Raw genomic sequence first — 16,711 nt, forward strand, 5'->3', positions numbered from 1 at the left:
TCAGCATCTGCATTGTGAGGAGAAAACGTCCAGTGGGAGTGGGGATTAGAAGGAAAATGCAGACATAACCAACAACAGGTTATTTTGTTGCAGTCAAACCGTAGAAAGCCATTGCTAGGTTACTACTTTTTAGTTATCGTTCATCATGAGTTCCCTGTTTTTTTGCGAACCTCCGGCCGGTCCGGTCTGCAGCGGCTCCGGCGCGGTGACCAGCGCCCTGCGGAACGACCTGGGCTCCAACATCCATGTGCTGAAAACCCTCAACCTGCGCTTCCGGTGCTTCCTCGCCAAAGTCCACGAGTTGGAGCGGAGGAACAAGCTGCTGGAGAGCCAGCTGCAGCAAGCCCTGCAGCGGCCGCAGTGCCGACACCTGTTCGGCCGGGAGGTCGCCGTGCAGACGGACGGTCCCGAGTCCAGGCTGCCGGGTACCATTTGGAGTTTCACCCACATCCGGAGGCAAGGAGAGCGCTTCGAGACCCTGCACGGCCCCGGGGTGACGTGGACGCACCCGGACGGAGTCGGGGTGCAGATCGACACCATCACCCCAGAAGTGAGGGCTCTGTACAACGTGCTGGCTAAAGTGAAGCGAGAGAGAGACGAGTACAAGAGAAAGTGAGTAGTCATCTTTATTTTTCTTTATTTGGTCTTTGCTTTATGTTATTTATGTGGTTGTCAGAGTCAGACTTATAGCTTCTTCAGTTTGCCCCAGATTTGTTCTTAGATTAAAACCTGTTAAAACATTTGAATGGACTTCAGAGCGACACACTGGCCCAAATCTGGCTCACAATTGCACTCTCCTGCACTTTTCTCATGGTCCTCATTTGTCCCTGAATGACTGCTCTGACTCAGGGTGACTCTGGCTTTCTCAACTCAGCCAAACACCAACCAGCAGCAGCAGCAGTAGCAGCAGCAACCTCAATCTACTCTAGGTCAGACTAGGCTGCTTTGTGGCCTCTTGGCCCCGTCTGGATCCCACAACACCTGGCTGTGTTGCTAAGCCGTGCAGGAAAGGTTTGGCTCAAAGTTGCTTTAAGACATTGCCTGTGAGTCTGTTCATCTGAATAAGTCAATCACTTACCTTAAGCTTAAAGTTTGAATCATTCAATTCAAGGATGTTTATTATCTCACATATTTGTTTTGGGTTTTTTTCTTCAAAGATTATTAGGTTCTGGATACGTTTATTGAACAGTAAATGAACAGAAACTAAGTAGAGAGAAGGGGAAGACGTGCAGCTTAGACGCTCCACTAACTGAGCCACACAGTGCTCCACATATTTTTGTTTCTTTTTTTTACAGTGCTGCATTATATTAAAGAACATAATAGTACTTAGAAAAATGCTTAAAAAGGCTGGTTTCTGTAGTCAGGTGATACCAAATGCTACAAATATAAAGAAATATTTTTAAATTCATAATTAGAGATTTTCCTATGAAGTATTGTGTTCTGTTTATCTCCTAGTTTGTTTGTACACAAACGTCTAGAGCAATATTACATTAGGCTTTCTGCATAAGAGAAGGCTTTCAGTGTTTTTCTTCAGACAATCCAGGTTTTTCATTCATAACTTATTTCATTCTAATGCTTGAGCATTTTCAAGGGGATGTTTTGCTGTTTGCTAAGCCGTTTGGCTTTAAGCTATTAATCATTCAGAAACAAATTGGTCCTAAAAGCACAATGCATGAACCAGAGTTGTGTTTACACATAAAGGAGGACTTAGAACATTTTCCAATTTAAATAGCTTCCTGAAAAATATAATAGCCTTTCACAATGACACCATTTGTTCTTGTTTCTTTAGTTGAATCTGTGAAAAGAAGCAGTGTTAAGAGAGCATGAACGACAGAGTATTGTAGCTCCAGCAAGGTGATTCCCAGAGATTTATTTGCAGCATATGGTTGTCAGCTTGTCCTAAAGAGGATGAGGAGTATAACTAAAGTATTTTAACATTTAAAAATTTTAAATGTGCTTTATTCAAAACAGAATATTTATTTTGGCTGCTTCTCAAATAATGTGTTAATTGATTAATAATAATGTCATCTATAAAGGTACATAGACAGAATAGATAAATGCTAAAGGTAAGAGTTGAAGCATTTGTTGTGTGAAACGTTGTACCTTTTGTTGTTCTGCTCACTGTAGCGTAACACTGGGAGTATTATAGGCTGATACTGGCAGGTTAATTAATCTGCTTGAGCCAGCCTGCAGTCTTCTTCTTAACACGCATGTTGCTTGTAGCTTGCCAACTGAAGTTTTAAAACATTACATTCAAAAGAATGATGGGTGGCAGTCCTTTATTTTCTACCCAATGTTTTTCCTGACCAAAATTGTTTCCAAATGGCTGAATTTATTTTTCTTGTAGGTGAGGGAAAAGTGTATGGGCCTTGATTCTGTCTTCTGACCGATAAAGAGTTGCGACTGCATAGGTGGGCACAACACTGTGCTGCTCTTTGGTCCATACACACAGAGAAAACAAACTACTCCAGCACTTTTTTGCTTCCAAGGTAGAAGTAGGAATGACACAATGGACAATTTTAGCTATTTAAGAGCCTTGGTGAGCTTTGACACAGTTACTGGTCCATAACAATCCAGCTTGACTATCAGGAGCTGCTCATCTGCTGCAGGTTATATGGTTTGACATGATTTGTAGAGATCGTCCTATGGTCTGGAGATGAAGACATTCAGAGATTCCTCTGTGAACTTGGTGATCTCAGAAGTTATTACTCATTAAGCTAGGTTATGTTGCTAATTGATCAAAAATATTGCTTATTGTACTTTGTGGCCTGTTATGACTTCCACTAATGTTTTATGGCTTAGTTGGGCCTGATGTAGCATTTGTCTCCATGAGCCTCATTCTTTTATCTTCCCACTCTTTTTCATGTGAGTCCAGGTCAGATACAAGAACTGGCTGAAAAAAAAAACATGTTTTTAAAAATACATTACATGAAAGATTTCTACTAGTCTGAAAACTACTAACTAGAATCCAGCTTCTTGAAAGCATACAAATAAAAACAAGCAATAAAAAGGAAAAGAAAAGGACACTAGATGACAGAAGTGTTTTCTGAGTTGACGTCTGGTTGGATGTACTTGGACATAGCTCCTCTGTAATTGCAGTGAAGAGATGGCAGACATAATTACGTTTGAGCTGCTCCATATAAAGGATGTGAAAGCCGGAGGAAATTCCTTTGCATGGCTCAGTTGGGGAGTCATATGAACTGTTGTTTCCTTGAAGACTCACCACAGCCTCCCCGTTCTGGCCGACGTCACCGCCGGCAGGGAGACTGCTGGAGGAAGTCGTTGGCAAGAAGCTCCGGCTTCTGTTTAGCATCGTGACTCAAGCAGAGAGGCATTTTTACAAGCCCCTGTCTGCTTGGTGAGGTCGACTCTGACGACCACTGACTTCCCTGTGAGCCACTGACTCAGTTGCCCTGAGTATGTGTGCTCTCCTACTCTGCTGGGAAACCAAATATCCTCCCCACTCCTCCCCTGTAACACTAGCATATCCTTTTTTGTGCATTTCGGCTTGAGGAGATGACCCACAGTAGCTGGGAAAGCAGCCAAATAGAAAACATCCTGCCTGAAATCCTAAATCTGCCTCCCGTCAGTCAGAAATGGAAGCTTTTGACTTGACAGATTATTAAAGCTTTCTAATGGAACTAATCAGGGTTTTATTTATCAGATATGATTTTGGTCAAAGGCTAGAAATAATATTAAAGGCAGCGATGGTGAAGACTCAGCACAGTTGCTACTTTACATTTAAGCATCTAAATTTAAATTTCCTCAACGTTATGAGCTAAAATATCTTTTCCAGAGGTTTTGTTTTATTTGAATCAATTTTTATTACAAAGTATTCTTGAATTCTTTTTCATGTGGAAAAGTGAGAAACAACACACATTCTTTGGTTCTTTTTATGGAGTGATAATCATTGTAATCAATCCCCTCCCGGCGCTAAGCTCAGTAATTGCATCACTGTGCTCACTGCCCGGTCATTTTGTTTCTCTCTCCCAGACTAAATCCTCTTTACTACAGTCATGTTTCAGGATTCAGTCCCTCAGCTTCGTCTTGCTGTGCTCTCTCTGTTCTGCGCTCTTTGTGTTCAGTCATTCCTTCACTCCACCCTCCATCAGCCCACCTAGCCCTCTGATTCTCCCCGTGCCACATACAGACTGCTTTGTAAGGCATCCTCGCTCCCAAAGGGTCTCCAACCCATCCAACTCTGTGCTCCGGTGCAGCTCTGTTGATTTATGAAAGTATTACAAGTTCGGACACACACAAAAGGGTCGATGGCCAGCTGCAGTCATGCCTTAATTCATAACTCGGTTATGTAACCCAAGGAGAGAATTAAGAAGTTTAAAAGGCTTTTTTTTTAAATTGAAAAATAGTTGCCTGGATTATACTGACCATGGATATATATACAGTATATAAAAAAATAAAACAGAAAACTGCTAGATCTGCAAATGTTATGGGGACAAAGACAAGCTTTTACTTCACGTGTTAAATTGCAAGTTAGGCTGTTCTTTGAGTGACATTACAGTGAATGAAACAGTTTAATGTGAACAACCACAAAGCTGCTTATGGGCACTTTCATTCTGATAAGTGGCGTGTATTATCTGCCAGTTTATTTGCATCTAATTTTAAAGTCTGTCAACTGTGCTAAGTCTTCACCATGGCTGCCTTTAATATTATTTCTGGCCTACAATACAGCTTGGACAGACTAGAGAACCCTTGGAGAATTTCACTTCAGTCTTTTTGTAGAATGCATTTAACACAACCGAAAGGATTTTATTACTTGCAGTTTTGAGGCTGGGCATATAATATGTAGAAGAAATATGTGTTACTGCATAGTGTTTGCTTTTTTGTTTCTTAAAATTAGCTGCCACTAATATGAGTAAATAGGCCAAATCTGTTTTCAGCTACGAGGGATTATTGTTGCTCCAGGTGTACAGGATGTATTTCTGGATAAAAGAAAGCTCTTTAATCTTTTGTTAAGAGGTTTGCCCACATCCTTAACTAATCCATCTACTTTTTAACCTCAGAACAGTGTTTCTTTTATTCCCTGCTCTCCACAAAGAGGAGAGTTGAGGCGGAAGTATTTTACTGGAAGATTTTATCTTGCTTTTGGGCTATTTATTTAGCTATGCAAACTACCTTTCCAAACTCTTTGAAGGTTAGTTAGCATTTAGATGATGAGCAAGACAAGGCTGCATACTTTTACAGCAGCTTGTATGTGCAGTAATGTTTTGCTTATATGAGATGTAACATCAGGTAAGCTACTTTGCATGCCTCCTTAGTGCCACAGTGTCTGGACACTTGGTTTACCGACTTTGTCATTGATGAACGACTGCGAAAAGGAGGATAAATAAGGTCACTTTTCTGGGACTTTTCATCTTCATCTATTGCCTTATTCTACGGTCTGGAATTGACATGAACTTGGGTCGATGAGGCTCGGAAGTAATTGCCTGCATTGTGTTTAAAAGGCTTTCAAAACATCGGCTGGCACTGATGAACATGTCTGACAGCTGATAGCACCCTGGGACGGGGAACAGATAAAAGCTCTTGCGGACAGTTGTCTTCATTCGCAGATTTGTTTAGAGTTTGCATGTATTATTTTTTGCACAGAGGAGTTTCGGACCGTTTTATGTAGATCACTGAAATGGAAGACAGATACGGAGAAAAAGAGGGCAAGTTTGCATGTAATAAAGGCCCGAATGGATGTAGATAGTGGTAGCATAGGTCAATTCTAAGAATACACCCTGCATGGTGAACAGTTTGTGGTACATTTTTGCATGAATTTCTGATGAACAGAGGCGTGGGATGCACCTATCAGGTTTACTGAAAGACACACAGATAAAGTGGCTCTCAAAGTCTGCACACCCCTGTTAGATTTTCATAATGGTATGAAAATGAGACCATGATAAATCCTTTCAACAGTGTACACATAAGTGTGCAAATCCTTAAACTAACTCTGTCTGCCAGTTAAATTCAATATAAATAACTGTAAGTAAAGTTCAGCTGCATCCTTTAGCTAACTCAATCGAGACGGTACCAGGAAGTGTCAGTCAGGAGAGCAATACAGACAAGTTCATATGAGGATTTATATTCTTTTGCACAGTGGAGATGTGGGACAACATGGACGTTACAAAAACTGGAAATGTTTGTACAGTTTTTGAAAAGACAAGATAGAAACTGTTCAGGGAGGCTGCAAAGAAACCAACAGGAAAACTGAAGAAGCTGCCGTACTTTATAACAGAGGCTGGGTGTGTTCTGCATGTGACAACCTGTGTTCGCCATAAGTCCGGGATAAGAAGTAAGGTTTTAAAGCAGAAGGCTTTTCTTCTGAAGAAAAAATCCGGTCCTGAATAAAATCTCCTGAGTGACCCCCTCCCTGCGCTAGAACCTAGTGGGAGAGTGTGTTATGGTCAGATGAAACCAAACTCATATCTTGGGGCGATACATTCAGTTAAAACTCTGAGATCACCCAAAGAGAGCAGACATTAGCAAATCATAATGTGATAGACTCCTACCAAAATAATAATGAATGCTCAAATAGAATGAAAAGCTTCTTAAACAAAGCTGAAGGGTGTGAAAACCTATGCAACCAGGTTTTTGCGCTTTTTTTCCTTTGCAAACAGATCTTTTTCAGTTATATTGCATGTGACATTTGTCACGTTGCAATGTAGAAAAAGATTAAATTTAATAATATTACCATGGTCATATTTTATACATCACAGAAACCTGTGAGGGTTTCGACTTCTGCTGCTTTTAGATTTGTAAAATCTGTTGTGCTGCTGGATCACCGCCTGCAGCTTACAGGACACAAAGCAAACCAGAACTGTCTGCAGGCCTTTGCTTCCGACATGAATAATTCACATACAGCTGAATGTGGTGTGTGTGTGTGTGTGTACACATGTGTGTGTTCTGGATCAATGCAATAAGATTTCAGCGAAGCCAATTTTTAGGCGCTTTGATCTTGGTTCACGTCTTTATCAGCAGAGTTTCTTCTTTCACAACAACATTAAGGTTTCTCTAAATAGAAGGTCAGAAGTATACATGCATTTAGGTGATCAGTTCTCAAGATTTTTGGACAAGAAATATTATGTCCCCTGATGAAGAGAAACGTGCAGTTCAGCCTTTCTTTTTCCTTGCTGCCCTTCTTACAAGCCAGGCCGTCTATTCAGGACAGGGATTTTCTCTAAGCCGTCACCTAGCACCGAGGCACCGACATCCATCCAGGCCTGCATGGCGCCCTGGCATGCAGCCGCAGCGTTCAACATGGGGCCTCTTGAAGCGTACGTCTTCCTGCTGCTGAAATATGGCAGGACGGAAAGAATCGGAGCTCAGTTCTCTGGGACAGAGAGCTGCAGATGAGGCCGTGTGTTTTGTTTTGTTGCTTTGTGCTGCTTTGCTCCTGTAGCTGCTGTCTTTATACATAAAGGGCTTGTTCATCACACGGATTCAGAGTTCATTTTGATGCTATCATCATATTCACACATGTTTACAGTTCTCGGTGGATCTATTAAAAAAGTAAACCTGTTCTTATAGCTGTACCATAAAAAAATGAACCGCGGCTGCAGTATGTGATCTTTTCTTTATTACCACAAACATGAGTTCCCCCTCTTACTTTATGAGTCCCATATTAATCATAATCCACAAGGAACCATGAGGGAAATTGAGCTTATTCTGTAGATTAGGAAGGAGATCTAAGCACACATTTTTTCATTACAAACACACCTAATCCACTTTTCCACTTCAAACAATTTAACAATGCTGTATTATTAACTACAAATAGTGCATTGAGTAGTATAAATACTACTTCTGATGAGTGGTTTGGTTGGATTAGTTGTGATAATCTCACAGTTTTTGTATCTTGTCTATCACTTCATCCATGATTTTCTTGCTATTGATTCCCCAAAATGCTACTGAGACAACAACAAGTTAACAATCCACATAACCCTGAATTAACCACCCCCATTGTTTAACATGATGGTGGCAGTATCATGCTGTGGGCTGTGGGGTTCCTCAGCAGGGACAGGGAAGCTGGTCAGAGCTGAGGAAAACATGGAAACTATTTTAATTTGCAAACAACATTTTATTAGTTAAGTCCGTCCATTGGTGGTCGGGGAGCCACCGATACTTTAAAGAAGACTAAAATATTATATAAAGATGTGTTTTTGAGGCATAAAGGGACGGTTCTGTTACTTTACAGAAGGAGCACAACCTAGAAAAAGTGAGCAACTTTAGCATCTCTGGGGAAAAACAAATGAAAGGAAATGTAATCTGTAGGCATTTTCTCCTCTGTTCCCGTTTTCCTCTCACTTCACCCCGCCTGCCATGTTTGGAGTTGCTGCTGTGCACCTGCGGTTGATTATTCATAGGTATTGATACAACTGAGAGCAATGGCTGGCTGCCATATTTAAAAGTCCAGAAAGGCACTTGTCTTATAAAGTGAAAAAATACTACAAGAGGTTTTTATTGTGAGTCTTGCAGTCTTTGTAAGCAAAGTTAGTAAAACCCATTAGCGTCTTTCTAATTGCAGACATTTGATAATTTAACAAATACCTTGTCCTCTCTTTGGACAAAGTATATCCTCTCTTTGAAGCTCTTGCCCCCATTCTCAGGACCTGTGTGTGCTGATCCAGCATGCACACTCAATAGCCTCTGTTTTTCAAAGTCTTGTTATAACAGAGGAAAAGCCTGTTTTCCAGGCACCTCGGGCTCATGGACTGAACATACCATCACATGCACATAGCAGGGTCATATATAATGTTGCACTGGTGCCGGTGGGAAGGTGGCATGTGAGAGTCTTGACAGTGGTGTTAAATCTGACTCGGTGCGTCTCAGCGCCCGACTTAAAATACAACCAACTGGGCAAGTCTTTCCTTGAATCTATTTACCAATTTTGAGGTTGCAACAGATTCAATTCATAAACTGTCGGTGGCATATATTTCCTTCACACTGTTTCAGAAATATTGATTGAACTGCAAATATGGGCAAGTTTAGGAGAGCAATAATTTTTTTTGTAGCCATTTTCTGGTTCATGAAAATCAACTGCCTGCCTTGAATGGCGCGTTCTGTTCTCTCTCCTATTTTAGAGATATGGGATAAATATGCCAGTTTTAATATCATGGATTACTAAATAAAAGCTTCCTAAAAACAGTGATCAACAAACAAAATAAAGTATTTATTACAAATTACAAATGAGTGTTGTTATGATTTTCTTGGCTCTAACCTTGGCACTAGTGATATTTAAAAAATATCTATTTTTAGAAAACTGCAATATATCTAAGCTGCATTTATTGTCTGGTTTCATTAAATATACCTAAAAAATACACATTGGATTTTCTAACAATTTTCAGTGTGAGGTTTGACCAATTATGATTTTTAAATTACAAGGAAAAAAATACTGCAGATTATTGCATAGAGAAAGCAGATTTAAATTTAGCAATACATTAATTACAAGAAATTATTTATGCTTAAAGCTGTATCTGATTTTACATCCAACGTAAAAGAGGGGATTCAAGTAGATGCTGAGTCATGTGTTCATAGTCAATAACAGTGGGTGCTAGTTTTAATACATTTTTAAGTAGTAAAAAAATATCAGTCTTCTTTTTACTATTTAACCAACCCGTCACCAATCAGGGTGAATTAAGGGAGAGTTGACTGAATCATCAGATGCTTCATTGGTGCCACTCTAAAGGTTATAAGGATTTCAGAACTTAAATAATTAATAAATATGAATGTATTCAGTTCACAGTCTTTGAACATAAAGACAATTAGCAAACCAGACAATTAAACAAGAACTCATTGATGAAAGTTGTCCAAAAAAGCTGCTATTCATGCCTTGAGATGCGTAACATTTTATTCTGTATTCCCTGAATGAAACCGTCTCATCTCTGGATTTGACCCTTAGTGACCTTCCATTCAGTTGCACTCGCTCTATTAAGACGTGAAGATACAGGTGTGTGCACATGAAAGTCATGAAAGTACTTATTGTGGTAGTTATGTCTATTGGCTCTATTATGTGTCAGATAGCTTCACTGCACACACCCTGACCAGAGAGGATCCGTGCCAGCAGCGAACATCCTTTTATCCTCCTTTATATTCTAGTGAAGTGTCACTCCCAGATGTGGCCCAGGCTTGCAGCTTGTTGTCTGTGCTCCTTTTCCAGTCACAGAAACCTGAACATCAAAGTTCCACTTGGTGGGATTTTTAGGACACCAAAGTTACCTGGATTGTGTGACTCACGTCAGCCAGAAACCGAAAGCTATTATGCTTGTTCTGTAATACGGGTTGGAATAAATTACAAAAGTGTGGACGTCACAACTCAATAGTGCAGTGGTGGGATGTGTTGGATGGAGGGACACATCCCACCACTAGCTGTCACCCACATCCAGGCAGCTAAACAGACATATGGGAGGAAAAACAGCAGCCTAGAATGAACAAGTTGCACTAAAAACTGATCCTGTTAAGTCTTAAGTTCTGATTTCATTATGCAACTTCTGTTGACAGAAACTCTGTCAGGTATACCCACAAAACATGTAACTGCAAGCTATCATAACTAAAAAAACAATTAGGTTAGGGTGCTTTGACTCTGGCATGTCCCTGCAGTTGGAGGAATAACTGCTTTCACTAACTGTCAAATGTAATTACCCAAATTTCTGACACCACTCCCAGGTCGAATCTAATCATTTAAACGTCTTGTAATTACTTGGAAGCACTTAAATGTTTATCGCTTCTTTGAAAAAGATTCTAGCTAATCAACCCCCAGGCCAGAAAAAATAAAGCTGGATTGGTGTGACTGTGCGAGCTGAGCAATAATTCATCCTTGCGGTGAAAACAATAACAACTCGTTCACACACCCATCAGCACACCTTTGTTTTTAAGAAAAATCAGTTACACTATCACTATCAGGCCATTCGTGCAAAGTGAGAATCTGCTGGTGTTCAACCAAGCCATCTGATTATTAAATGCTTCTTTATGGTTTTGCAGCTTTCCAAAGAATGCCAGAAGCCTGATTTGCATCCAGTCTAAATGAACTGTGGCTTGTGATGGAGTCTGTGCTGGTGTTTTGCCTGAACCTGTATCTTTAGCTTCTATTATCTGGAAATTCATGAGAAGTCTTTTCATAGAGTCAGGATTGAAAGCAGCTGGTTTGTGAGATCCTCTGACACAAACAAAGCTTGTGGAAGCTTTATGTGTTAAACCACGCGGCTGCGAACGCATCTTTAATTATGTTTTAGGACATACCTGAATGCCACATTTGTAAAAATATCTGCAGCAGTAAATTACTTAATGCAAAATGACTGGGAGATGCTGTCCACAGTAATCTCAGGTTAGTTTAATTACCCTATTGAAAATGTTACATGATCGTAGAAAATTTTTTTATCACACAGGTAATTGTCTAGATACAGCCGTAATCTAACTCAGCTTTGCATTACATATTTATTTTGAGTTACATATTTATATTGGAGGTGAAATATATTAGTTTTATATCTAACAATAAATTGAAAAAAAAAACCTTTTTGTTTGTATTTGCATTAACAGACTGAATCCAATTCTTCCTTTCATCATGGGCCACAAGACTGGACCCAATAAGCATATAAAATTTAAAAGACAAATTAAAGAACAAAAAAGTATAAAGCAACCTTTTCACACTTTAATGTCTTTTAATGTATTTTGTCATTTCAAGAGACAGACCATCACAAATATATGCATAACTGTAATGTGGAAAGAAAAGGAAGCATGGTTTTCTCATTTCCTAGAAATGTGCCATGCCTTCGTATCGTACAACCTGAGTCGTAAAAGCACCTCTCCCTGAAAATAGATGCAAGTCGATCCCTGGGGGTGTCTCTCTGTCAACTCTGCACATCTTGATACTAACATTTCTGCCCGCTCCTCTTTGCAAAATTAGCTTAGATACAATTGGATATGGGCTTTGACTAGGCTATTCTAACACATGTACATGCATTGATCTAAATCTGTTGAGCTTTACCATTGCTATAGCACTGACTATATGTTCAGGGTGGTGGTCCTGGTGGAAGGTGAAGCTCTTCTCTAATATCAAGTCTTTTGCACTGAGGATTTCTCTATACTTGGCTCCGTTTAAGCAGTTAGTTGCCACAATTTTTTTTATGAGAATAAGACTAAATAATGGGCTGACTTCAAGTACACACCACAGACTTTTGGCAAAAAAAAAAATTAACTTTCTTCCCTTCCACTAAACAATAATATACTATTTTGCCATATTATAGTGTATTACATAAGATATACATTATATCATCCAACCTTTTGATGATCGGATGATATAACCATCAAGAACATTAAGTGTTGTGTGTTTTACTTTGACCTGGCATGTACCTACATGTTATGCCGAAGCATCAGAGAAAGCAAAAGTGTGACTCATTGGAAGATCAGGTACAAAACCCGACATCAAATAAAAAGGTGCGATCTTTTATCTGTCACTTGTCTAACTGCTGTACCGTACAAGTAATGGGGCCATACATTTTATTTTAAAAGTCCCAATGAACTCAGAAAAAGGCTTGAAGAATAGAGGTTGGATTTTTCCGTTGGTGGGAACAAAAGTTCTCATAAATTTTTTCCGTCGTGGATCTAAATTCACCTCATTCAACCTTTCATAATCAGTCAGTGTCTATATTGAAATATGACTTGTGATATATCACAAAGGGAAACCAGGTTGTCTTTATTATTATTATTATTATTATTATTATTATTATTATATTTTTTATTTTTTTTATTTTTATTTTTTTACAATTTGTAGCCTTCAGCTGAACAGTGACAGGTGCCAGACATCTTAGAGGCAACGTGTTGCTGTCACATAGCAACACCAAAACTCCTGCTGTTATTGTGTCTGTGTCATTTCTGCTTTTATGGGGGTTATATTTAAAACTGTCTGTCCTCGCAGGGCATAGAGCAGAAGAATCATCCAGCAGTGAATTATCATCCTCTGTGCACCGTTTACATGACTGAGTGAGTCAGGAATTCATCAGCTTGAACATCAGATGCTGCCTTCAATGGGCGGAAGACGTGGTGATAAAGGATTATGGTGTGTGGTCGAGTTGGGAGTATTTATCAGTATCATTCAGGGAGGCAGAGCAGAGAAATGAAATGAGATTTGACCTTGATATTTTGTCTCCGTGGCAGAGGCCCCTGAGCAGCCAGACGGTAGGCTCCTGAGCTGCTTCACATACTCGTCTGATCCATTTCACATGACTGCTTCATTAGCGTGCTACACATGTGTCTCTGAGGAGTCAGGGGGGAGGCTATAGATTACAGGATCCTGACAGTCAATCGATGACCTACTGTGGGTCTGCTCAGGGGAAGAAAAATTTGTTCACTATTTGCAGCGAATGTGCATTCCCTGAAATCTCAAAGTCACTGAACCGCTGCTGTCAGCGAGAAGACGTTACAGACACGCCTATGGAGTTCCCTGAGAGAAATCACATGTTTTCTGCGCATTTATCAAAGCTGTCTATGACATCATTTCATACAAGCCACATAAACTCTGTAAAGTATTTGTCCAGCATGCAGCCACACCCATTTTTAATTTCCTGTTTCACTAATGCTTGCAATCTGATGAAGTGATTGCCATAGTCCTAATAAAATCTAAATGTATTTTTAATTGTCTAAAGCGGTAGAGAGAGAGAATATGTTTATTTCTGGTTTTACAATAATTGTAGACCAATTTTCAACATAAATATATGAGAAGTAAAGCATATATTGTGATTATATGCCATAAAAGAACGTACAGTATAATTTTATGTGAAACTGAATGGGAAAGGATTCATGGCTTAAATTTTTTTGTACAAATATGTTTCACAATAAATAAATAAATTGGAGTGACAACTCTTACCTCCAGAGATTCATAGCTCATAGCTATTTTTCACAAATCTGGTCATTGGCATGAAAGTTGTTGTTGAAAGAACACCATAAAAAGTCAGTGTTTATGGCAGAAAACCCTACTCATCAAAATGAACACACATATGGATATATTTGCACAAGAATGACTTATATTACCTTTACAAATTTAGTGTGTCAAATGTAAACATAAATGTCCAATAGTCGAGAATTGAAACAATAAACTTTAAATTAAACAGGGCTAAAATAATTGCCTGAGGACCAGCGGTGGTTTAGTCTTGTCTTAACACAAAAGATCCTTGTTTCAGCCTTTAATTTGTGATGGTATTGTCTCACACAATGCTGTCACAACACGGTGACAGTACCAATAAATATGAAAAAAAAAGAAAAAGTTACATACTGCAGCTTTAAGAAGACAAAACAATCCAGTTTCAATCAGAGTAAACCTGGGCTTCGCTCAGCATGATTGACTGTGTTCAGACTATTCCCTCAGCTACAAACATGCTTCTTGCATGTTTGTAGATATTTTTTTTGTGCACTTCTGTGCACAAAAGTCCACCTATGAATGATTTAAAGTAAAAACATAAGACAAAATGAAGATTTTGGGTCAACCTAGTGAAACTCCAGATCTAAATTCATCTGAGATGCTGTGGCATGATCGTAAATACGCAATTCATGCTTAAAAACCCATTAATGTGACTAAATCAAAAACAATTCTGCAAAGAAGAGTGAGCCAAAATTATTTAACAGGAATGTAAAAATACCTACTGCCACTTACCCAAAACAATTCATAACAGTTGTTGCTGCTGAAGGTGGCACAAAATGTCATTGGGTTTAAGGGTAGAGCTTAGATATAAAGTGAACCTGACCAAAACACAAACCTAAATTTTGGCCGGTCAGGCTAAAATCCTATGCTTGATGGTTGGGTTGATCTTGTGTGATGGGTTTTTATTAAGCCTATAATATATACAACACAGAGAAAATGAAATGAGAATACACAATATAAAGATATGTTAAACAACTTATTTTCTAAACAGCAGTAGGCAGTGTACCCCGTTGAAGAGAAAAAGTCAGTCAGAAAAGTTAATTAGACTGCGACAAGTGCAGCGCGACTAATGCACACGGTGCCCTGACTATCAATCACACATATCAGAAAATTTACACTTGACTCACTTGCAGAGACAACAAGCGACAAAATGTAGCTGGAAGATGTCAAACAAAAACTTAAAATGGAAAGAAGTTACACTACCAAGCTAACAGAGTTCAAAATCAGAAGTCTGGAAGCATTTTAAACGAGTTTACTTTGGGCTCGGGCCTCTAATTAGAGTTAATTAGTAAGTCAGATTGGGCTCTGACATAATGTCTATTGGCTTGGAGTGAACCGGGTTGGATTTTTTAGGCCAGATCTAAACTCTATTTATGGCACAATTACTTGCTTTCAAATTGGGCCATGTGGGTTTGGAAAGATTTTTTCCCCCTTAAGAACTTAAGTCATAATTTGAAAGCAGCACGTTGCATTTACTCAGGTTATATTTCTTTGCAATTAAAGTTTAATAGAGAAATGTTTAAAAGTAACAAATAAGTGAAAACAGTAGAAATATACAAGTGAATGAAATACTTTTTCACAACATTGCACGTTAGATTTTGGTTTACTTTTGGGAGACATCTGAAAGAATTTGTTTGGAAGTAAACAAACGTCTTTGAGCTGACACAGACTCCAACCCTCCCGCTGTTTTTGCCCTTGTAAGGAGACTCTTGGTGTTTTCGTTTTGACTCAGTCACGCCAAAGGTACAGGAAGATGTCTTACAGAGAAAACCTTTTTATTTTAATGCTTAGACATGCCTGGTGGTTGTCTCTTTGGCTTTATTAACTGTCCACTCTAAATAACATGGAAAAAGCTGCCACTTTAATAACAAAGCAGACTCTAATACATTTGACTGATAATATAAATAGCTTTGACGCACATATTTCGGATTAAGTTTCCCTCCTGATGGGCGTTTAATTGCATTGTACCGTTATCACTTCCAGTTCAGGTGAGTACTGAAAAGGCCGTGGCGGAGGCCCAAGAAAGTGACAACACAAGTGATGAAAATGCTGTGACAAGCATGCGTCTGTGGAGGTTGTGGTGCAGCTGTGAACTCCGGTGACCTCAGCCGGAGGTCTGCGGCAGACTGACCGAGTGCTGTGGACAGAGCGCAGCACCACTGCCAGCATTTTGTTTAGAACAGGGCTTTCAATCTGGAGCGATCTGGCTCGGCCTGCTAAGGAGTACTTCTTTCTAATTAGGCAGAGCACATTCAGTGGCTTCTGAATGAAAACAAAGCTGAGCTTTGTTGGGAAAGTGGATTTCTAGTGACACATGTTCCACCTTCAGGCTATATTTTTGCTTCTCCATGGCAAAGGCTGTGGGTAAGTAATGTTGTGTAATCTCTCTCTCTCTCATGTAGTAAACATATATGTTGTGGCATGTACACTGCCTCGCCCCGTCTTTTTTAACTCTCACTCAGAAACTCCATTTTTATTCTAATCCCCCTCAATATGGCGTAGAATGACTCATCCTCACATGGCGCTCTGATACGGTGTTTTCACTTCACACGCTATAATGAGTTTTTCCTTCATTCTGAACTCTGCACTCTGTCGGGAAGCCTTTTTAACTCAGCTTGGTTTCTGTCTCATATCACACAAGACGAGTGTGTATCGGGGCCATGTCCCATACAGAAGGCTAAGCCCTCTGGGGTTTGTATGCAATACACAGCAAGACAATGAAATTGGCAGCTAATTTTGTTTAAATATAGCTGCTGTGGTCAAGAGGAGCAATATGACAAGAGGGGACGCAAGAGGGGAAAACCA

General features: G+C 39.5%; 1 protein-coding gene across 4 annotated transcripts in view; it reads left to right on the top strand.

Annotated features, from left to right (window-relative positions):
• iffo2b (intermediate filament family orphan 2b) overlaps positions 1–16,711 on the top strand; it is a 27,472-nt gene continuing 10,761 nt past the window's right edge. For all 4 annotated transcript variants that reach the window (XM_008408556.2, XM_008408558.2, XM_008408557.2 and 1 more), the window contains exon 1: positions 1–612. In XM_008408556.2, coding sequence (XP_008406778.1) covers positions 146–612 — 467 coding nt within the window. In that variant the 5' untranslated portion in view covers positions 1–145. The remainder of the gene's footprint in view (positions 613–16,711) is intronic.

This window comes from Poecilia reticulata, linkage group LG5 (genome assembly GCF_000633615.1).
Source record: "Poecilia reticulata strain Guanapo linkage group LG5, Guppy_female_1.0+MT, whole genome shotgun sequence".
Lineage (NCBI taxonomy): Eukaryota > Metazoa > Chordata > Actinopteri > Cyprinodontiformes > Poeciliidae > Poecilia > Poecilia reticulata.